We start from the raw sequence: 22,090 nt of genomic DNA on the forward strand, positions 1-22,090 counted from the left end.
TGAGATCGAAAGATGAAATGGAGCCATTTAGTAATTTAAGTAATTAAAGTCCCGTGTTTGAGAATTAGTCAAACACATCAAAATCAACCAACCGCCTCTAGTTGATAATTTTGTTAAATTCTTAGTTTCACATTCTTTGCAATTTAGTCCTTAGATTAACGTATTTAATTTTTTTGCAAAGTATTATTGTTATGATTTAGCGTACTATAAAATTATATGAGTAGCCGCTTAGACTCTATCGTGTATGTTATTTTTTGCTCAACCACCATTTCGTTTGGGTTCGATCCTTGTAATACTCTGGTGTTTCATTGTAACACTACAAACATTACAACTGACCTGTATGCTTGCAGTAAAGCCACACTTATAAATTTTTTTTCTAAAACTATTTATTTTATGCACACGTGTGAAAGCCAGTCAAAGTTGTTGGCACTGTTATGGAGGAGACAGTGTAAGATTGAGTAATTCTTAATTTACACTTTTAAGTAGAGACAAGTAGCAAAAATATAATTTATAGATACAATTTTATTTTATTTTACCATGGATTATGTGAGTTAGGTAATTGGTCTATTTAATTGGTGATATAGACAATTTGGCTTCCTTGCAAAGGATGTTACTTCTAAAACTATCAATCATGACATCCCTACTAGATACTGCTGCATGATCGGAGGTGGCTACGACCTAGGATAACGATACCAATATTGGGTTTTCATATTTCAAGGTTAATCCATCCCTTATTTCGTAGGTCTTGGTTAATCTTCAGTTAGTGGAAACGACAATGAGGATTCGGTAAGGTTTAGTCGCAAGTTTGAACACATATGTAGTACAATGAGCTATGAAGGAGTTTCATTTGACGTTATTCGCTGATTATTGATTCCTTTTTCCCTCAGAGGGAAAGCTAAGGAATAGTTAGATATATTGCCTCCTAACACTATTACTACATATAAGAAATTTATCTGGTTATTTTTAAAGAAAAACATACCCATTGCAACCATATTCACTAGTTATAAGGAGTTATTTGAATTCAAGAAAGATTCTGCCCAGACTTTAGGCCAAGCATGGGAAAGATTTAAGAAGATACTAAGAAACTTGATCAGAAATAGAGTGGAGAGGGCCACACAATTACAATGCTTTTATGTTGGGTTGGATGTAAACAATAAGGCCCAATTTGATGTGATATTTGGAAGGAGCACATGGGCTAGAATAGTGAGAAATAACGATTATACTTGAAAATATCAACATTAGTGATTCCTTTTTGAGGGTCGACCGTACATTAGACGATGAAATTTCTAGTGAAGCGTTTGAGGGATTGGAGAGCCAGAAAGTGGAAGTGATTCAAGGACTTTCTATGCCAGAAATACCAATAAACCAGGAAAATCATAGACCTGTTGAGCAGGAAGATTATGATTTGGAGCCATTTTCAGATGCTAGAAGTATAGAGTCTACTGAAACGGAGAAAGTGGAGGAATATCAAAAGCTCACTACCCAAGAAATGAGTGAGTTAACATTTGATGAAGAGGATAGAGAACTGTGTGAAGACATGGAAATTCAATTCAAGTAAGAATATGTGCACGTTCATCAACTCGATTAACGGAGACATTACAAAGAGCCTTTAGGACCTCTTAAAGATGCATCCAAGAAGATGATACCGTCAACGGTTAAACCTTTTGAACTTGATTTAAAACCTCTCCTGGAAGGCAATTGGATGGACTTTTGCATATACTAAGGGTATAAGTTCCTCTTTTTGCCAACATAAGATATTCTTAAAGGAAGGAAAAAAACCCAATAGTAGACACATAGTGATGACTAAATCCTGCAATGAAAGAAGTTGTAAAGAAGGAGCTAACTAAGTGGTTAGATGTTGGCATTGTTTACGCTATTTCTGATAGCGATTGGGTAAGCCCAATATATTGTGTTCTGGGAAAAGGGGGGATAACTATAGTATCAAATGAGAAGGATTAACTTATCCCGACTAGAATTGTGACTGGATGGCGTATATGAATTGACTATCAGAAACTTAATGACGCTACTAGAAAGGATCACTTTCCCTTACCGTTCATTGATAAGATGCTCGATAAACTTGCTGAGAAGGAATTTTATTGCTTTCTAGATAGGTATTTTGTATATCATTAAATCACAATACACCCAAATGATCAAGAGAATATCACTTTCACCTGTCCATTCAGTACTTATGCCTTTCGGAGGATGTCTTTTGGTTTGTGTAATGCTCCGACCATGTTTATATGGTGTATGACATGTAGTTTTGTTGACATGATCGAAGAAGGGTTAGACATATTTTTGGATGATTTTTTGGTTTACGAAAATTCCTTCACTGAATGCTTGGAAAATCTTAAAAGAGTGCTTGAAAGATGTGAAGATACGAATTTAGTACTGAATTGGAAAAAATGTCATTTAATGGTAACAGGGGGTGTTGTCCTTAGATATCGAATTTCCAAAAAAGGATTAGAAGTTGATCGGATGAAAATTGAAGTTATTGAAAAAATTTTGTCTCTGTCTTCTTTGCGAGGAATTCAAATTTTTTTGGGGCATACTGGATTTTATCGGCGCTTCATCAATAATTTCTCGCATATCTTTAAACCATTTTGTCATCTTTTACAAAAAGATGTTCCTTTTATGTTTGGCGAATAATGTAATCTCACTTTTACTACTTTAAAGGAAAAGTTAATGACCGCCCCTATTATTTGTAGCAAGACCTTGAACCTAACCCAATACAACTACATAACTACAGAAAGAAAAATGTTAGCCGTTGTATTTGCATGTGAAAAATTTCGTCCATATTTAATGGCTAATCGAGTTTATGTATACACAGATCATTTAGCCTTAAAATATGTCATAAAGATGTATGGGGAATCGTTTTCATGAGGACTCTTTGAAGCAATTTTTTTTTCTAGATGAGATGGCTAATCGAGTTTATGTAAACACAAGTTAGTTTCCAGATGAAATGGCCCAAAAGGGAATCCTTAAAGTAGAAATTATCAATGTGGGGGGGTCGATTTCATGGAGCCCTTTCCTAACTCTTTTGGAAATCAATACATCCTATTAGCAGTGGGTTATGTTTCCAAATAGGTTGAAGCAGTAACCTTATCTTCCAATGATACTAAGGCGGTTGTGAAGTTTTTCCGCAAGAATATTTTTTCAAGATTTGGCATGCCTAGAGCTCTAATCAGTGATGAATGGACATATTTCTACAATAAATAGCTGAAAAATACACTTTCTAAATACATTTTTGATCGTCTACAGATATACTAAAGTCCAGAGTGTGAATGTTGCAACTAAAGATATGAGATTGAGACGGTCTCTGCAAGTATATGGGTCAGGTTGCAATATAATTTGTTTACAATGAAACACTTGGTAAGTATTTCGAGGATCATAGCCAACGGAGGCGAGTACTAAACTAAAGTTAACCTAAATAAAAATAGAATTAATTAATAGTTTAAATAAATTATATTATGACGAAACATAAAGGAAAATTTTTTGGGTTTTTATAATAATGAAATAAAAATAGTAGAATTAAAGTGAACTTTGGTTGAATGAATTCTAACTTAATCAAATCTACGCATGGGTGATGAGCTCATTTCGGTAATCATAATTAATTACTATTTCGGGTTTCTACCCAATCAACTAGTCATTACCCTAACAGGATCTCTCGATCTTCCACTAAACTAACAAGTTGGCAATAACTAGTTATCTCTTGACCTCACAATCTAGATCAATTCGGGGCAAAGGTGTTCACGGATAGACTATACAAATTTTGGGTTAATTCCCACCTAAATGACTTTCTATGGTCGTCAAGCCAAGGGTTTAAGTTCTTCCTCTCCCAAACAGCTAATCCACTAAGACAACCCTACATATTAATTAATTAATTAATCACACTTTCGCTCACTAATCCCCCATAAGAGGATTAGTTCCTCATGGATCTCATAAACATAATAAACTTAATAAATAAAATAAACATTAAAAGCAAATCAAGAAAGAGTTTAAGAAGAATCCTAAGATGTATTTGAATGAAGCACCGAATCCACAATAGTTTGATCGCGTTTACAACTCACATTCTCTGAAGAACACAAATAGACAAGAACTGGAAATAAATCTAAAGCTTAAAAGAAAGGAAAACTGAAACTAAAATTTATAGAGAAAATCTTTAAATATGAAAAGTTGTCCTTAAACTAGTGTTAAATGAGTCAATTTATAGAATTAAGGTAGTCATCGTCCTCAACCTTAGCTTAGCTGACGTTCTCATGTTTAATTTCCATTGTGCGGACTAAAACGCTATTGACTCGTAATTAATATCGTACAAGGCCAATGTCGCGACACCTTAACACCTGTGTCGCTAGACTGAAGGTAGTATGCATAGTTAGGGGTAGCTTCAAGGGTGTATCGCGACATCCCTTACTGTATCACGAAACCAAAGTCAAACTTGAAATTCTTGTATTCTGCTCCCTATGTTGAGACATCGAACTCTCCGTGTTGCAACACAACAACCAACTGTGAGTTTCTATGCCTTTGAATGGTCTCCTTCACACTTACTAAGTACGTTAACTCCCCTTTAAGCCTCATTCGACCCCTATAGTCAATAAAAGATTGAAAACACACTTTTTATTTAATTCAAACTAAAATACGAAATCATTATATTCTATGAGTAATTATTTTGTTAATACAAGTTGATTTAACATCAAATATCTTTTTAGTTATTTAATTTTTATTTTATTATAAGCTAAAAATAAATGCCATCAACCATCAGGTTGAGTTTTTTTTTACTCCAATGATTGTATAAAATAATATTAGGTGAAGTTTAGATGAGCAGTTAAATGCAGTATATTTAATTTATTTTTTGTCTTGTATTATAATATTATTATTGTATCTAATTTAACTGTGACGACTATTTTTTCACTAATATAACTACACTAAAACGCACGAGCATCCAAACTAAAGCTTTGAAAAAGGGAAGAAAATACTATGAAAAAAAAAAGGACACAGTTAAAACTGATAAAAAAGCAAGAAAATAATGTGCTACTAGTGGTAACTGGTAGGGGTGTGCATAATTCGGGTAAAACAGAAAAAATTCGGTTAACCGACCGAATTCGGTTAATCGGTCGGTTAACCGAATTTTTTCGGTCGGGGGTCGGTTAATTTTTTTATGATTTTTCGGTTAACGGTTAATTCGGTTCGAAACTGGTCGGTTAACCGAAAGACCGGTTTACCGAAAATTTTCGGTTAACCGAAAAAATTAATAAATAAAATTATCCAACCCAACCCAAACTCAATTACCCAACCCAATAAAACTAAAACTAAAGTTTACCCAATTACCCAATCCAATAAAACTAAAACTAAAAGACAACCCAATTTACTAAAGTCTAAAACCCAATTTACTTTAATAATTTATAAATTTTTTAAATTTTAAAAATAAAAAATAAAAAAAATTCGGGTATTTTTCGGTAATTTGGTTAATTCGGGTAATTCGGGTAATTCGGGTAATTCGGGTAATTTTTAACCAAAAATAAAAAATACATAATTTTCGGTTAATTCGGTTAACCGACCTTATTAACCGAAAAAATTTCGGTTCGGTTAAATTTTTTTTAAAAAAAATCGATCCAATTAACGGTTAAAATTTTTAGAAAGTCGATTAATTCGATTATAGTAATTTCAGGTTGGTTAACTGTTCAGTTAACCGAATGAACACCCCTAGTAACTGCTAAGTTAGAGGCTGCTGATATTTGTTTTCTCTTGTTTCCATAGATTTGTCTATTTCTCACTCCTACCTTTTCTGGTGGCTCTGGTTTGTTTTGGTACAATAATACAAAGTTTGATCTCCTAACTTTTTCTTCTCTGGGATATCTGTTTTCATAGTGATATCAACTTTGGGATTTCATTTCTTGCATAAATCTTCACGCTTTTCAGCTTCAAATCGAAGGTACTATTAAGCCTTTTTCTTTTTAATTTTTTTCTGGAACAGTCTTTCATTGATCATCTGTTTCTAGGTTCTTCTCTGCTTAGCTTACAGAATAAACTTTCCGATTAGAGAATCAACTCTTTTACCACAAGATTCTTTCTTGGTGGTTGGATGCTACTGCTTAAGGTTGAGTCTGAGAACTGCTTTCTTCTAGCTGTAGGAAAGTAAAGCGATTCTGTATTGGGAACTTTTGGGCAACTAAATTCGTATCGATCATAAAGAGGCAGAGAGTTGGTTTTGTAGGATTATGGATTCCGAGAGATAGACCAAAAGCAAGAGATTCGGATTGGCTTCTGATGATGGAGAAAAGTTCATAATATGTGGGTCTGAAATTCCCGAGGTTGTCAAAGCAACATACTTTTAGTTGAGAATTGTTGATAACTCATTGAGATTCAGCTTTTGACCATGGAAAAACAGCAGAGTTTTAAACAACAACCTCCTCAAGGACTCCTGGAGAAGCAACAAAGTTTTAAACAATCTGAAAAACAGCAGAGTTTTCGCGGTGTTATGACAGAAAAACAACCACCTCAACGGCTCCTGGAGAAGCAAAAAAGTTTTAAACAATCTGAAAAGCAACAGAGTTTCCGTGGTGTTTCAAGTGAGAAACAGCCCAGTGGTCGCGGAATGATGGAAAAACAGAAGAGTTTTAGGGGCTTTATAGAGAAGCAGAAGAGCTTTCGTGTAGTAATGGAGAGGCAGCTGAGCTTTATTGGTGCAGGTGAACGCAGGAAGAATAGGGAGTCTCCAGGAAAAAGAGGTGATTCACCTCTTCATTTGGCAGCAAGAACAGGGAATCTGTCTAGAGTTAGGGAGATTCTTCATAACTTTAATGTTCCTGAGGCCAAGGAACTTTTGGCCAAGCAAAACCTAGAAGGTGAAACTCCCCTTTATGTTGCAGCAGAGAATGGTCAATCTCTGGTTGTTGCAGAGATGTTGAAACATATGGATCTTGAGACTGCATCTATCACTGCACGGAATGGATATGATCCGTTCCATGTTGCTGCAAAGCAGGGTCATGTTGGTAAGAAATCGTTCATCTCACGTGACTTGTGTAATTTGCTTGGGAAAGTTGGGTACTTGAAGTATATTTCTTTCATTTACATTTCAGTACCAGCAAATGATGGGTGCGGGCATGTTTTGTGTAAACATGGTTTTGTGTTTTTTTTAGTTCGTCTTGAGCATGAGTTTTTATGGCTCTCTTGTACAATTTACTTGTTTATAATGCCTGAAGCTGCTTTTCCTATTAATTATTGTTTTCTTGGCAATTTGACTCCGAATAAGATTTGCTTTGCCCCATCTAATCATCCTTAAATTCTATTGATGAGGGACTTAACTTAATCTTGCCAAATACTTGGCTTTTAGCTCTGCAATTTGGTAAGAAGCATGAAAGGAACATGTTTATTATTCACTTTCCATTTTGCTGCATGTTCAATGGCATTCTCTTCTATGGAAGTTGTTTGATGTTCTTATACTTCTCACCCTCTCATCCCCCAAGCAATCTTTTTTTTTTTTTTTACTCTTGGGTTTCTGAAATTGTTTTGATCAAACGTTCTTGCAGAAGTGCTAAAGGAGCTTTTGGGTACCTTCCCCAACTCGGTCATGACTACAGATTTATCATGTACAACTGCCCTACACACAGCTGCTGCTCAAGGGCATATTGATGTGGTCAATCTTCTTTTAGAAACAGACTCAGACCTTGCTAAGATTGCAAGGAACAACGGTAAAACCGTCCTCCATTCAGCGGCAAGAATGGGGCACTTGGAAGTAGTGAAATCTTTGCTCAGCAAGGATCCAAGTACAGGTTTTAGGGTAGACAAAAAGGGTCAAACTGCACTACATATGGCTGTGAAAGGTCAAAATGAGGAGATAGTGCTGGAATTGTTGAAACCTGACCCTTCAGTTTTGGGCTTGGAAGACTGTAAAGGGAACACTGCATTGCATATTGCAGTAATGAAGGGCCGTACTCAGGTGCTTTCTCATTCAATATCTTTTATTTAGATAATTTTCAGAATGATCAATTTATAATCTCTCTGGTTAAATGGAAGCAACTGTTCGGTTTTTCAGTCCCGCCTTGAATTTATAGGAACTTGTACTACAAAAATAATTAGTTCAGTTTATCAGAACTTGTCCCGTTTTGATTGGTTTTTGTATTTCCATGCCCAAACCTTCTCTGATTGATTAAGGAGTCTTTTTCCTGCTGTAATATGTAAATCGTATAAATAACTTAAACATCCATTGGTTGGTTATAAAGCTGGGACTCACTTCCTGTGCAGATTGTACGTTGCTTGCTATCGGTTGAGAGCATAAACATCAACTCAACAAACAAGGCTGGAGAAAGCCCACTTGACATTGCCGAAAAAATTGGAAACCCAGAACTTGTCTCGATCTTAAAGGAAGCAGGAGCAATCAATTCTAAGGACCATGGAAAGCCCCCAAATGCAGGAAAACAACTAAAGCAAACTGTAAGTGACATAAAACATGATGTCCAGTCCCAGCTTCAACAAACTCGACAAACTGGTTTCAGAGTGCAAAAAATTGCAAAGAGACTAAAGAAACTACACATTAGTGGCCTAAATAATGCTATAAACTCTGCCACTGTTGTTGCTGTTCTCATTGCTACTGTTGCTTTTGCTGCCATCTTCACTGTCCCTGGACAGTATGTTGAGGATAAAACGAAGGGGCTCTCGCTCGGGCAAGCACATATAGCTAACAAGGCACCGTTTATTGTGTTCTTTGTCTTTGATAGCCTTGCTTTGTTCATCTCTTTGGCAGTGGTGGTTGTTCAGACATCGGTGGTTGTGATTGAACAAAAGGCAAAGAAGCAGCTTGTCTTTGTAATTAACAAGCTCATGTGGTTGGCATGCCTTTTCATTTCAGTTGCATTTATTTCGCTGACTTACGTGGTGGTGGGAAAAGAGTCTAGATGGCTTGCTGTGTGTGCAACTGTAATTGGCAGCACAATCATGCTTACTACAATTGGCTCGATGTGCTATTTTGTCATTTTACATAGAATGGAGGAGTCAAAGTTAAGGAGCATAAGGAAAGCTGAGAGTCGTTCCCGGTCTTTCTCTATGTCTGTGGCTTCGGATTCTGAGATCCTGAATAATGAATATAAAAGGATGTATGCGCTTTAAAGCTATTGAAGAAGAGATGCAAGCAAGCGTGGATTATCTAAAATTTGAAGGGAACATCTGCTGCTTCAGCTCTATTAGTTAATGTAATTACATAAATTATGTACTTGAGCTGGAGTAAGTATCCTCGGTTCTTGTGGGATGGAGAGATGAAACAAGATAGTGGATTCATTAATCAAAGCAAGATGGTTGTATTTGAAGTTTGAACCGCCATCTTGTTGCTGCTGGTGGCTGAAAATGTCCTTTGGCATGAAGCCTCCTGCTTTCCATCCAGTGGCAGCTTCGCAGTGGCTTACTAATTTTCATATTTTTAGCACAAGCCTAGATATGAGCTTGGATCTAGATCTGAATTTACCTTTTAGAACTTGAGCAGATTTGGATGAAGCTCAAGAATTGTAAACTGAGTCAGAGAATTATTCCTGAGCTTTGGTTTCAAGTTCGTAATATAATATCCCCATTGTCTCAAAATATCTGTTGCTTCATAGTCAATCAACAGGAAGACTATCCTGCCTAATAAATAGATATTATTAGGAAGAACAACTTGAACATCCTCCAAAGGCAGATGAAATGTTTTTAATGGACATGGCATAGCTTCTTGGAGGATGTTATATGCCAGCCCAGCCACCTTCAGTTGTCATCCGCCTTGTCAGAGAAGCCAGTAAACTAGTATAAAATGAAGAAAGCAATGAAGAAAGAAATAGAAAACAGTACTACTTCTTTTATTGATAGAAGCTCTAATAATCTCACAGTGGTGAGACCAAGCCTAATATTTATACAAAGAGTTACTTGCTGCAAATACTAGTCGGTACTAAGAACCCTATACTGACTTTCTCTGCAACTGACTAACAGAAGCAACGGCCCAGGAACAGACTAACTAATAGAAATACAAGTAAGCTTAATACTAGCACGTGCTCTAATACATTTCTCTGATTTTCCACATAGGGTAGGGTAGAGTAGGGTAGGGTTTGATAGGAGTATTATGGCAGTCCGTTTCTGAGGGCAAGTGAAAGACTTAAAGCAGGATGTGCTATGTCTGCATTACCAGATCGACTTAGCGGTCCTTTTAAAGTTGCCAAAACCCAATGTAAACAAACCAAAAAAAAAAAAAGCCTAAAGCTCATACACTCGTACATAAAATAAGATTGTATTATCATTAATCCAATTAACCAAAATCTTAAAACTTCGAACCTTTTCAAAAATAATTAATTTTAATTTATTCATAAAAAGTTTTCGAATTAACCAAATTTTGTAACAAGTTGTCTTTCTTTTGGTTCCACATGACAAAAATTACAAAAATTAATGTTTTTTTTTATGTTTTTAGTTTAAAAAAGTTTAAAACATGACCAAAATAACAATTAACACAATAACAACTCTAAATTAAAAGCATAATATATATTTTTTCATTTGATATACTTTAACTGTAAAAACTCTATATATATTTGATTTGCTATAATTTAATTAAACTCATTATATATACTAGCTTTGACTCATTACGTCAGTCATTCGGCTAATATATATAATACGCTAACCTCATATATATTATTTTCAATTAATCTAATTAACCACCTTGGAATCAAATTAACAATAACTAAATTCTTACAAATCCTTCAACCAACCCCGACCAAGTTAATTTCAGTGACCGTTCGAGTAATCAAACCAACTCAACCTGATCTGTTAATTTGATTTTAACCCAAACATGTACACTTCATAAAATACATGCATGGTACATACTGGAAGGAGAAGCAAAACAAATTATTCTAACGACAAATATTATTCCTTATTCACTCATTAAATATAGGGCATTGGTCATCTACTTACTACATCAATCAAAGCTAAAAAAAACATAAGACATGCATATGTTTTTGCATCTTCCATACCCACATACAAAATCATAGGAAAATGGGTCACTCGACCCACTCACCAATCATATAATTTTTTTCCAACTACGACTAATGGCTAATAGCCACAGAAGGAAAACCTGTCGGCCATCCAACACCACTTATAACACACATCTCCCTACCCTCCTATAACATTGCACAAAGTCGCACGATTATGTTTGTAGCATAAATTTCATTCATGCAGTATTAACAGCAACTGGCTTCCCTCGACCCATAGCAAATCCTCTTGTGCCATCTGGCATACGAGGACCAGGGGGCTGCTTTGCTCCAGTAGCTTGCTCATTGCTGACCCAATTACTTGAAGCTGAAGGGGGAGTGCCTACATGATTTCCGTGACTACTATGATGGTTATTATGGTATTGAGTCCGCCCACGTCCTTTACCCCGGCCCCTGTTTCTCCCTTTTTTCTGCCCACACTCTTTCTCATTAGAATGCTCTTCTCCCTGCACAACATAAATATATGGTATGTTCATTCAGGAATTTGGGATATTAAAAAAAAAAAAAAAAACTACCAAAGGAAGCATCTCAACAAAAGAGCCACGCTTTGCTTTTCAGCTCCAAAAACTAAAGGTACAAGTACCAAACCAATTCTTTACACTATATACCACTGCATTCACTATTATGACCTTAAGGTAACTTCAAAGTAACAATAAATCAGCATGTGGAGCAATCTCATTTCTTCAAAGTCCAAATTCCATTTATGTCCAGTATTTCATTATCTTAGCATTATATTTTCCTTTCATAGTTAATTTTTGGTAGAGGTAAACACTTACTATAAGAATTGGATTGGAACTTGCAGGATTCCCATGTGAATGAATATCAGACAACTGAGAAGGATCTTCTTGTTGTTTCTCATTTGAAGGCAGTTCAGAAATACAAACATCATCTTCCTCACATTGACCTTCTCCATCATGCCCCTTTTTCACTCTTGCATGAGCAGGTTTTGACTAAAATAAGCGAATACAAATACAGATCAGTATTGCTTCATAGTCAACTGAAATTAGCAAACATAAAGAATTTTCTCCATCAAATCCAGCTGAAATTAATGAAATACATGAAATAGGAAACAACTTCATATAGTTGGATGTCTGTTTGGTATGTCTGTGGTGGTGGGGACTCCATAATCCGCTAAATACTCATTTAACATTAAATTTTGGTTCTGCTGGCAAACATAGCATACATTTCACTACAAACTATCTGGTGATACGAGATGTTAAAGATCTCAATTGATAGAGAGACTGCAGTATGCTCATTTTCCTTGTAATCAAACAAAAATTTTGACACTTTCTTGTTCGTTACAGCAAATGAGTTACAAAATTGAATGAGAAGAATGGGGGCAATGAGGAAAAGAAATAATTAAAGCAAAAAGCTTAAATATCCCAACTACATACCACATGTCTAAGCATTAGACGGACCCTAAGGCCACTCCTCCAATTTCCCTCTTCGTTAAGCTCCGCAACCTACAGAAATACAGTTATCCCATTGTTCATAACTACAGAAGGTAAAAAGGGTCATTCCATGGAAATTAGGGGTACTTACAGCTTTTTCAGCCAACTCAACAGTTTCATATTCCACAAATGCATGCAACTACAAAAAGAAAGAAAATCCAAAATTAAAGCACCTACCAACTGTTAATACTTTTAATTAGGACAAATATCAAGAAATATGATCTCCTTCCATAGAATCTGACCAAAACAAGGGAAGATATCTTTCCATAGGAAACGACTAATATGCTCAGCACATCCATGATGAGCAAATGTACCTTGTTACTAAAATGCATGCCATCACTCTTTGCTGACCTAGATGTTGAAGACATCCCACCACCAGAGGGTTGAGGCTGACAGGTACGGATTGTTTTCACACTGAGAAAGAAAACATCAAGAGATATTGGTCCATCAAGACACAATAAAAATATTTAAAAGTAAAACTCACTACCTAGAGCTCATAACTTCATTAGAAATGTAATAGTCTCTGTACCTCCCAACCGCAGAGAAAATCTTCATGAGGTTCTGATGGCAGTGATCCTCAGGCAAATTTTCGGCAACAATTATACGAGACTATGAATGACAAGAATTTGAAAGCAATATGTAAAGACATTAATAGATTAAAGTTGATGAATATATAAGCTACAAAAAAAAAGGGAAAAAAATCTCATATAATATTTTAGGACACCCCCTGAATAAGAAAACAAACATAACATTTATAGGAAAAAAAAATACATAATAAATTTGCATAAGAAACAGAAAGGGAAAATAAAATGAACAAAACCTACTTGCAACTCTTCCATATCCGATTCAGTAAGGGGATGCTGGCGTCTTACTTTTTTTCCATCTTCACTAACTACCTGTATATTATGGAATCACAAAGATTTAAACAAAGCCATTGAGGAGAAATGAAACTACATGTAAAAATAAAAAAATAAGAAACAGTAAGTGCATGAAACGTTAGTAAAAGGAAAATACTCACAAGCTTTGCTGAGTTCCGCAAAACAGTAGCTAGCTGGGAATGAGTAGTTACAAGGGCTTTAATCTTCTTAAAAGATGCAACAACAGATATTGGCACTATATTGGAAACAAAGAAAATATTATTCTAAATCAACGTCGGAAAAACCAGACCAGAGGCCAAAACAATGAGGCTTTTGGTTTAAATGGTAAGACTTTGCATCAACAAGAGTTCCAGTCTAAAAACTTCGGTAAACTACAAAAGTAGTCACTTTTGCATGGATTAAATTACGTTTTCGTCACTGAACTTTAATCTGTTACAAAATGATCACGTCAATGCCAACTAAATCAAAAGGTCAAAGGTTCTCAACCCTTCGTCTTTTTCTTCCTATTCAAAGGGCCAAAACATCAATGCCGGCGCTATCTTGCCGCTGCCAGATGTTTAGAAGCAAAATAACAATAGATCCTATTGAAACGTTACAAATATTAATAGATCCAGATTATAATTGGGATTCTCAATAACTAAAAATAGAGTTCAAATGACTTAAATGCCTAACTATAGGTCCAGATTCTAAATGAAGAAAAATAGAGTTCAAATGGCTTCAAGGATGACCAGATTCCAAGTCTCCTATTCTCGTAGGAGTCCAAGTTCCAGCCCAGGGACCCAAATACAGTTGACTCAGGTGGTTATATAAGGTGTGGTCAAAACACTTTGAATCTCGGTTATGTTGAAGCCTTAAAAGCTTGAGCCTTGGCTCAAAGGACATTTGGTTGCAACAGGATAGTGCTGGCTGCGCCATGATAGCACCGGCAGTGGTTTAGGGTTCATAAAGTAAGGTTTTGTTTTTGTTTAGAAGGAAAGAAGATGAACAGGGAAAAAAAGGTTCTAGAATCTTCGACCCTTTGACTTAGGTGACATTGATTTGAATTACACATCAGCATTAAATGGAAATATTTGTGCCACTAGAGATTTCTGTCACACTTTTAATGGATGGTAATGTCTCGATGACCAAAATGTAACAAATCATCACCATTTTGTAAAAATTAAAGCTCACTGACCAAACCGTATCCAAACCATACATAAGTGACTATTACCCAAAAATTTTTTTGCTCATTAATGGAAATAAATCATACCATATCCATCAGGATCCTTGTTGATGAACCTCATAAGATGATCCGTGGTGGCCAAGTTCAAATCGCCAAAATAGTACTCAACCTGTGAAATAGATTGTGGTGTTTAACATTAAGGAAAAATTACAGCCGAACAAGACAGAGCATAAGGCTATAAAAAGAAAATTGGTAACAGCAATGGTTAAAAAAAATCCTGAAGAAGCGACAACATTCATCAAGAATTTGATCATTTTGGCTTACTTGTATCCGCCAATGATTAGTTAATCTTAGAATCAGATTCTAGAATACAGCACAAACGAATTCAATAATCAAAAAAGAAATAACACAAGTAATTGAAGAATCACAAGAAAACAAACAGTAGAAAAAAGTTGCAAAAAATAGTAATGAATGGTAAAGTGACCTGATTCAAAATCTTCAGTGTAGCTTCTTCAGATAGTCCGTTTTTGGAGGAAATCGAACCATGATCCTTGTGCTCCTGATGATCTTTCTTAGCAACAGCTTCAACTTCCTGCTCTCGATGATGATGGTTCTGGTAAGGATGATGATGATGATTTCTCATGGACATATGATGGGGAACGGGAACCAAGTGAGGTGGCATAGGCACGGGGAGGTGAAACGCCGCCCCCGCCGGCGCAGGAGGAGGAGAGTAGACGTGCATGATCCCAGGGGGCGGAGGAGGAGGGATCATCATCCTCATACTTTGCTGCTGTTGTTGCTGCTGCTGAGGCGTCGAGCGAGTAGGCACAAACTCCGGCGCCTGGGCATTGAGCCGACTGGATGACAAGTTCCGGAACAGTTGTGGATCTGAAGAAGATGATGATTGCGGGGAATCTAGGGTTTCTGGCAGGGCCATGATTTGGGGATATAGAGATTTTAGAATTTGGTATTCCTTTTTTTTTAACTTATTTTTTTCTGAAAAAATTACAGCAAATAAAAAATTGGGAGATTGGGAGCGGAGGATATATCTTTGACTAGGTAGGGTTTACTGGCTGCGGAGACTGAGAGTGAGAGGGCCCTGCCTGCAAAGGACGACGCCAAGGGAGACGACAATGGAGAGGATTTCTCGACCTTTACTCAACCTTCATCCTGCCCTATTTATACTCGACCTTTACCAACACCCACTTCCTCTAAAAGCCACTCATCTGTAGGTGAGACCGAGACTCAAACTCTGTTTAATTTCACTAAAAATAATTTTATTTTTTCACCAAAAATAAAGTAATTATTATTTAATACGAAATTACCATGTATCTCATTTATTTAATTTTTATTTTTCAAGGTGCATAGCAAATAATTATCCAAAAATTATTTTAACTTTTTAAAAGAAATTAGTATTAAATTCACTACCACTTAAATATTTTAACTCCATTTATCTCAATGCAAGAAGCATAAGGCGTTTGATACAAGTAATGGATACCTTAATTATAAAGTTGTGTCCACTTTTGAAACAAAACAACATCGATAATTTGATTCCCTTTTCTCATTACAAATTTTTCTAAAAATATTAAAGAAAATCATCCCTACCATCAACCTCCGGAAGTAAAAATAAAAGAAGTGGAAATCTTCTGAAAAAAAAAACCATTTTGGGGAACAACAAACAGACTCTTAATTTACTACTTTCACTTGCATTGAACTTAAGGTAGTTTTGAGAAAAGAACATCTTTGATGGTAAATGAAATTGGTGCAGATGAATAGCTCCTTAGAATACAATTTACATCCTAGCAATGAATGAACTGAAAGGCATGTTACAGATAGGAGCCATAAGTCAAATACAAAAAGACATGCTAAAAAATAGTTAGGGACTAGGGAGGCACCACACAGCAGATATACATAACTAAACTTACACAAACAGCAGAAAAGAAAGAATCAATCATTTAAAGCATAACAAATTACATTATATTATTTCGGCAATGAAGGAAGAAGCCAAGCAAAAAAGCCAACGTCTGCTTCTCCCCTCAATTTCTGGGATGAATATTCTATCAAAATGTTCCAAAGGTCTCCAACATTCCATTTCTGCAATATAATCCACTGAGTCACCTGCCATGTGAAGCCAGAACGAAAGAGTATTAATATTGCTATTAATGCACTCAACAAAATATTGAAAAAAAGAAATTAATGAATTGACAGGATTCAAACCCAGACAAGCAAAGCAACAATAACAAATGAATACAAGCAATATGAAGGAAATCACATGAAAATTTTTAAGAAGGAACACTGATTGTTCAATTGACCAGAGTGGGGAACCTTCAACCCAAGACTGATTGTGACAAGTGCACTTCGCTTACCCAGCACACAGTAGAATTTAAGGTAGCCAAGGAACATATTAAAGATCCATGATAGTGAACCATTACAATGCCTTGAATACAAATCTTATCTACAATGACACTTCTACTCTTAACAAGAACAAGCAGTACCTGAGCAAGACTTTGCAGTGCCTCCAGACCAAAAGTGTAGTATGAAATGAAAGGTCTTAAAGCCTGAAACAAACGTAACAGACCATACAGTATTTAGATATTCACAAGAGCCTTACACCTTTGAGGACCATGGCATCTAATATTTAAGCTGCAAGGACAGAATAATTACCTGAGAAGCAGCAAGCCACTGAATTATGGTCTTCACTTCAGGATCTCCTCCAAATGCACCACAGCCCCAATTTCCCGTTGCTATCCCGATATAATTTTCACAGTCCTCTAAGCGCCAACTTTTCTCATCAGACTTTCTGACTTCCTCTGTCCTGGATTCTCCTTTAGCTTTAATAGGCAGAGAAGAACCTTCATTTAACTATAAAACAGAAAGTAATGATCATCATGCAACTTGATATAAAAAGCATATCCAAATTATGCTAGACCACAAGAGAACCCACATAACAGCACTTCAACGATAAATGTGTATTTTAGTCCAGGGTTCATCAATTAGGGAATAAACACAATAGAGGTAAGAAGATAAAACAGTCCCTCCAAAATTTCATCCCTGGATACGTCACCATCATGTTTATTATCTTTGATCAAACTGACCTGCACTGAGTTCATCTTGAATATTCTCTTGTACTGGCTATATTTTGATTGATCCAAAAAGCCACAAAATGCCTTATTAGTCTCCCTACCAAACACATAAATAGAAGTGATATAGGTTATACAATATGAATTAAATACGAAGCAAGATACATGTATAAAATCTAATTAATACAATTGTAGAAACAAATCTCAGAAGTTCCACATTACATACCATGAAAGCCTTTATCAAGTACATTGCATGCGTAAATGTGAATCGATTAACGTGACGAGCACATGACATGACATAAAATAGTTCATAACAATTATTTATTTAAGATCTAATATATTATTGCAACTCAAAAAACTCATTGACAAGAGTAGTGCAAAATTTTCCTAAAGCTCTTTACTTCATGCATATTTGCAGCAAAAATTTTTCAGTCTAGAGGGACAAAATTGCTTCAAACTAGGTTTCTTCTTTCTTAATTTTGGGTTAAGATTCAATGCAATGTTCTTAAAGCACCAGCAGCCCCATCTGGTAACTTGATAGTAATTTTAGTCCTACTGGCTGTCATCAGTTTTACATTTGTTTTTTCCTACAAACCTGGCATACACATGAATGTCATCCAAAAACCAAAATTTACATACCGAATAAGGTATTTCAGTTTGTACTGTTTCATTCTTGGACTGCACAAAGCATCTATAGCAACAATTCTGGTTTTTCGTCTTCCAAGAAAGTCAACACTCCTTTTGTCCACATAGTCACCAGAAAACCGAAATGAAGAGGCATATCTGTACTAGTTAAAACGATATTATTATCATAAATCAACTGCAAAAGAAGGAAAAGTAGAGGCAGGTAGTCATCAAACTCTTCTCTCTTATTGGAGATGTATCTAAGGCAGGGAAGTAAAGCACTACCAAAAGACTGTTTCCCTAAGCCCCCCAAAAAAACAGATACAGAACCCATGGAACGTTGATTTCATACAACTTTTACAGCATGATAAATTTAAATGAAAATCATATAGAAGTTACTATAGTTCAGAGATAAAATATATGCAAGTTACAGTGGTACAAGCATACCTTATAAAAATGAAATAACCAAATAGTACCAGACCTGTTTACAGGCTTATGGTCTATAAACCAATGAGTGGTGCTTACTACTTACCCTGTATAGTCAGAGAACCTCTCTGCTCCAACAATTTCTATAGCTTCATTGTCTGCCATGGAAGGCAAGAAAAGCATGCCGGCAATCAATTCAGGATTGATCATGAAACGAATTTCTTCCTATTAAAATATTAGAAAAGAATCCAACCAGTAAACAAGGTCTCTGGAAATAATGGCTAGAGTAAAAGGTAAAAAGAATCAAGAAAATGAAAGAGTAGTCCATGATGTCAATAATGGTGTCAATGAAGCAGAAAAAGAAAAATCAGACCTGCACACAGCCCCTATGTAGAGCACCACCACCAAGATATTTATTAGCAAAATCCACTTCAAGAGCCTCAATAGCGTGATCTTCTATCAAGCCTGAGCTGTGGACCTGCACCATTATAGACAGATAACAGGAGGATTGAACCACCGCAACAGTAGGATGCTGGTACAGAAAAAAATAGGCCAAGAAGAAACAAATGTGATATTGAAATTTAAGTTTAGAAATAGATTCTATATGTCGAATAGTTACCTGAAAAGGGCAGAGGGGGATAGTTGATTTGGTCCAAAAATCAGCATACGGATAAGAGAGGAATGATTGCCAAGGATGATGTTCTAAAGAGAGAAGCTTGCGCTCAAACGAGACAGATCCTGTCGGCATTTGCAAACATATCCTTTGGAAATAGCAGATAATGCACCTCACTTTGTTTTCTTGGCTCTCACTGTAACTGTCATAGAGACTCCTGAGGATATATAGCGCTCATTTAGTGTTTGAATATAACCAAGAAAGAAAAGGAAACTTTAAAAGTAAAATTCCCAAGTGGCGATGTACAGGGTAAATGCGTCAGACTGAAAAAGAGAAGCCAAAGATGCACAACAGCAACTTAGACATTAATAACGAGAATGAGATTGATAGCAAGACGATAGCAAAAGAGAGCTGACATACGCAAACAATTGATCAAAGTTGATGGTTGGCAGATGTTTAAGACCTCTATTAGAGATTGGAAACAAACAAAATAAAGAGCATGCAAGTAGAGCGCCAATCAACTCCTGAGATGTAGATTAGATATGCATCAAATTCAAGCATGATACTTTTGAATTAAGCAGGCGAGTAAGTGGAAGTATAGTATTAATATTAGAAGTGACAAGTATAAAAATACACCTGGGAGAGAAGCACCATGCCAGGTTGCTGCGGACCCAAGATGCGGAGACCGTATCCATAAGCCCGCGAGTTCTGATAGTGAACCTCTAAAAGGGAAGGCAACCGCAATAGCAGATTGGCTAATTTTGGAATATCCTCCGCAAACCATTTTCTGGAGTCGGCCCCGGACATGAGCTGCGCCAGAAATTCATTCAATAAACAAGTAACTAAAACGAAGAGAAAGCCCAGAAAAGCAACCACTTTCATACCTCATCAAAGAAGAGGGCATAGCCTAGGGGGCAGAGAGAGCGAGAGGGTCAGCGAGGGAAAGAGAAGCTCTCATGTCGGAAATGGCGATGGAGAGGACTTCGCCACAGTTGACTAGGCTGTGATCAGGACCTCTGGACATCGCCTCCAGAGCCTCAACCACTTTCGATGGCCATAACAGTCGCCTCGAAGATCCAATTACTAACGGTAGATAGGGCAGGATCGACTCCAACTCTGCGCTGTCTTCCATTTTTTCTTTGAGATTTATTGAGGATTCTTAATTTTGACAGAGCCAAATAAGAGGGTTTTTTTTTTTTTTCCCTGTGAGCGCAGTCACATAGAGGCTAGAGCTGGTAAAACAACTCTCAGAAAAAGCGAGAAAAACTGAGGATAAAGAAGTAGACTTCTTTTATCTAATCTTTCTCGGTATGACTATTAACACTTGATATTGTTTGAATAATTATGTATAATTATGTCTGTTTTGTTGATATTATTATTTAGAAAAGATAATTATATTTCTTTTATGATATTATTATTCAGAAAAATATATATGGAAGATATCTATATATATAAATGAGATTTCATTTGGAAATATTTTTTAAAAATTTTGTGTCTTTCCTTTATCTTCAAATATTATTAGATTGTTCTATAGAGAGTTACTGCAGAAATTTTTATAGAAATTAATTTTCTTGTTATACATTACTTAGTGCTTAGTGGACTATTCTCGTCAATACAAAACGCAAATAGTCATCGAGCTTTATTGTATCATCGAGGCTAATTTACTTGAAACTCATTTGCACACCAAATATAGGTGTGTGCAAATAGAACCTTAAATATGGTGGTTTGATACACGCCTTGGAGTATTATCTTATTTCTTCATTCTCTGTTTAAGTTCCATTCGTTGTTTGAATTCTATTTGTGTGTTCAAGATTTTCCTCAGCAAAGATTTTTCTCACTAAGGTTCACCCGAAGCACTCAATGTGTGTCACATCTCGAAATTGGGGTTAGAAGTATCAATGTTTGTGGGATGAGTCAGTGGTTTTGGATAGACTTTTGTGTTTATTTTTGTGTTTTAAAGACAGAATGAGCTTGCTCGTCCATTCTGCAGTATTTTCGTTCAACAAGGTGTTGAGTCTAGTGAGTTTAAGTATCGTTGTTTTGAGTTTTGCATTAGTTTCTTCTATTCTTTTATATTTAGTTTCAATCGAAATCCTTATAGGTTGGTGTGTTTTCATAATCAAGTTTCAGATTGGTTAGTGGAGGCGTTTTGGTTGATTTTTATGCTTTGGAATCGCATTTTCAAGGGTGTATGTGTGTGTTCTTAAACACTTTAATTAGGGATTATTTTTATGTTGATTTTAGTGATTTGCAGTAGGAATTGGGGTGGTTTTTGAACCACAAGGTTGTGTTCGCTTTAGAATTAGGTTAATTTTCTTGTCACACGACCTGGGGTAAGTCACATGGGCTGGCCACACTGTCATGTGACCTCTATTGGGGATTTTGTCGATCACACATGACCTAAGGAGTTTCTATACTGCCTGAGACACGATCGTGCCTCCCCTACTTCTAAATTGTGTAATTTGTCACATGAGGTCAAAGAGTTACACAATATGCCCACACGGCGTGTACCTTAGCGATATGGACGTGTCTCTCAGCCACACGAACGTGTACCCTTATCACACGATTTGAACCCTCCCACACGATCATGTGGTCCTACTTTTATAGTTTTTATTCCTTTTTCGTTAATTGATTCATTTTAGTCAATTGAGTGTTCATTTGCATGTTTTAGCCTCTATAGGAGTGATTGGGCCACGAATACTGGTTGTGGGGATTTATGAAAGACGTATTTCTGTTAGACTATTTTTCTTACATATGTGGTCTTAAGATTTGATTTTGTTATTCACTTAAATTGATGATATGTCGTTGTGTACAATACTTGATATACGAAAATGATTGGCTGTGATAATCGGAAATTGTGTT

General features: G+C 36.0%; 3 protein-coding genes across 6 annotated transcripts; 1 reads left to right on the forward strand and 2 right to left on the reverse strand.

The window, feature by feature from the left end:
- Positions 1-5,711: 5,711 nt before the first annotated feature.
- LOC107938958 (ankyrin repeat-containing protein At5g02620) lies at positions 5,712-9,567 on the forward strand. 3 transcript variants are annotated; one of them, XM_016872230.2, is made up of 4 exons: positions 5,712-5,929; positions 5,997-6,989; positions 7,527-7,936; positions 8,242-9,567. In XM_016872230.2, exons 2-4 carry the CDS (start codon positions 6,374-6,376, stop codon positions 9,100-9,102), a joined length of 1,887 nt encoding a protein of 628 aa, XP_016727719.2. In that variant the 5' UTR covers positions 5,712-5,929; positions 5,997-6,373; the 3' UTR covers positions 9,103-9,567. The 3 variants fall into 3 exon arrangements, with proteins under 3 accessions (XP_016727719.2, XP_016727721.2, XP_016727722.2); XM_016872232.2 differs by having other exon boundaries at positions 5,713-5,929; positions 6,123-6,989; XM_016872233.2 differs by having other exon boundaries at positions 5,745-5,929; positions 6,129-6,989.
- Positions 9,568-10,851: 1,284 nt separating this feature from the next.
- Positions 10,852-15,771, reverse strand: LOC107938957 (la-related protein 6B). 2 transcript variants are annotated; one of them, XM_041087779.1, is made up of 10 exons: positions 14,970-15,771; positions 14,573-14,654; positions 13,464-13,558; positions 13,270-13,341; positions 12,975-13,054; positions 12,760-12,859; positions 12,537-12,584; positions 12,389-12,457; positions 11,771-11,944; positions 10,852-11,440 (listed from the first exon to the last, which is right to left on the reverse strand). In XM_041087779.1, exons 1-10 carry the CDS (start codon positions 15,420-15,422, stop codon positions 11,174-11,176), a joined length of 1,440 nt encoding a protein of 479 aa, XP_040943713.1. In that variant the 5' UTR covers positions 15,423-15,771; the 3' UTR covers positions 10,852-11,173. The 2 variants fall into 2 exon arrangements, with proteins under 2 accessions (XP_040943713.1, XP_040943712.1); XM_041087778.1 differs by having other exon boundaries at positions 12,933-13,054; positions 14,970-15,743.
- A 464-nt stretch (positions 15,772-16,235) lies between these two features.
- On the reverse strand, positions 16,236-20,495 carry LOC107938966 (poly(ADP-ribose) glycohydrolase 1-like). Its single transcript, XM_016872246.2, is given in 12 exon segments — positions 16,236-16,603; positions 16,981-17,043; positions 17,150-17,347; positions 17,581-17,665; positions 18,205-18,348; positions 18,722-18,840; positions 18,989-19,093; positions 19,235-19,445; positions 19,649-19,752; positions 19,865-20,038; positions 20,113-20,141; positions 20,144-20,495. Coding segments are annotated over 12 exon segments (1,587 nt in total). The 5' UTR covers positions 20,361-20,495; the 3' UTR covers positions 16,236-16,465.
- Between the last annotated feature and the right edge of the window lie 1,595 nt (positions 20,496-22,090).

This window comes from Gossypium hirsutum, chromosome D01 (genome assembly GCF_007990345.1).
Source record: "Gossypium hirsutum isolate 1008001.06 chromosome D01, Gossypium_hirsutum_v2.1, whole genome shotgun sequence".
NCBI classification, from domain to species: Eukaryota; Viridiplantae; Streptophyta; class Magnoliopsida; order Malvales; family Malvaceae; genus Gossypium; species Gossypium hirsutum.

Excerpts from the sequence above, each read along its gene's own strand:
- LOC107938957 (XM_041087778.1), bottom strand. The coding sequence starts at position 15,422 with ATGGCCCTGCCAGAAACCCTAGATTCCCCGCAATCATCATCTTCTTCA. Across the intron at positions 12,860-12,932 it reads AATGAAGTTATGAGCTCTAG|TGTGAAAACAATCCGTACCT; the intron begins GTAGTGAGTTTT and ends TTTCTTTCTCAG. Across the intron at positions 12,585-12,759 it reads GCATGCATTTTAGTAACAAG|TTGCATGCATTTGTGGAATA; the intron begins GTACATTTGCTC and ends TTCTTTTTGTAG.
- LOC107938958 (XM_016872230.2), top strand. The coding sequence starts at position 6,374 with ATGGAAAAACAGCAGAGTTTTAAACAACAACCTCCTCAAGGACTCCTG. Across the intron at positions 6,990-7,526 it reads TGCAAAGCAGGGTCATGTTG|AAGTGCTAAAGGAGCTTTTG; the intron begins GTAAGAAATCGT and ends ACGTTCTTGCAG. Across the intron at positions 7,937-8,241 it reads TAATGAAGGGCCGTACTCAG|ATTGTACGTTGCTTGCTATC; the intron begins GTGCTTTCTCAT and ends CTTCCTGTGCAG.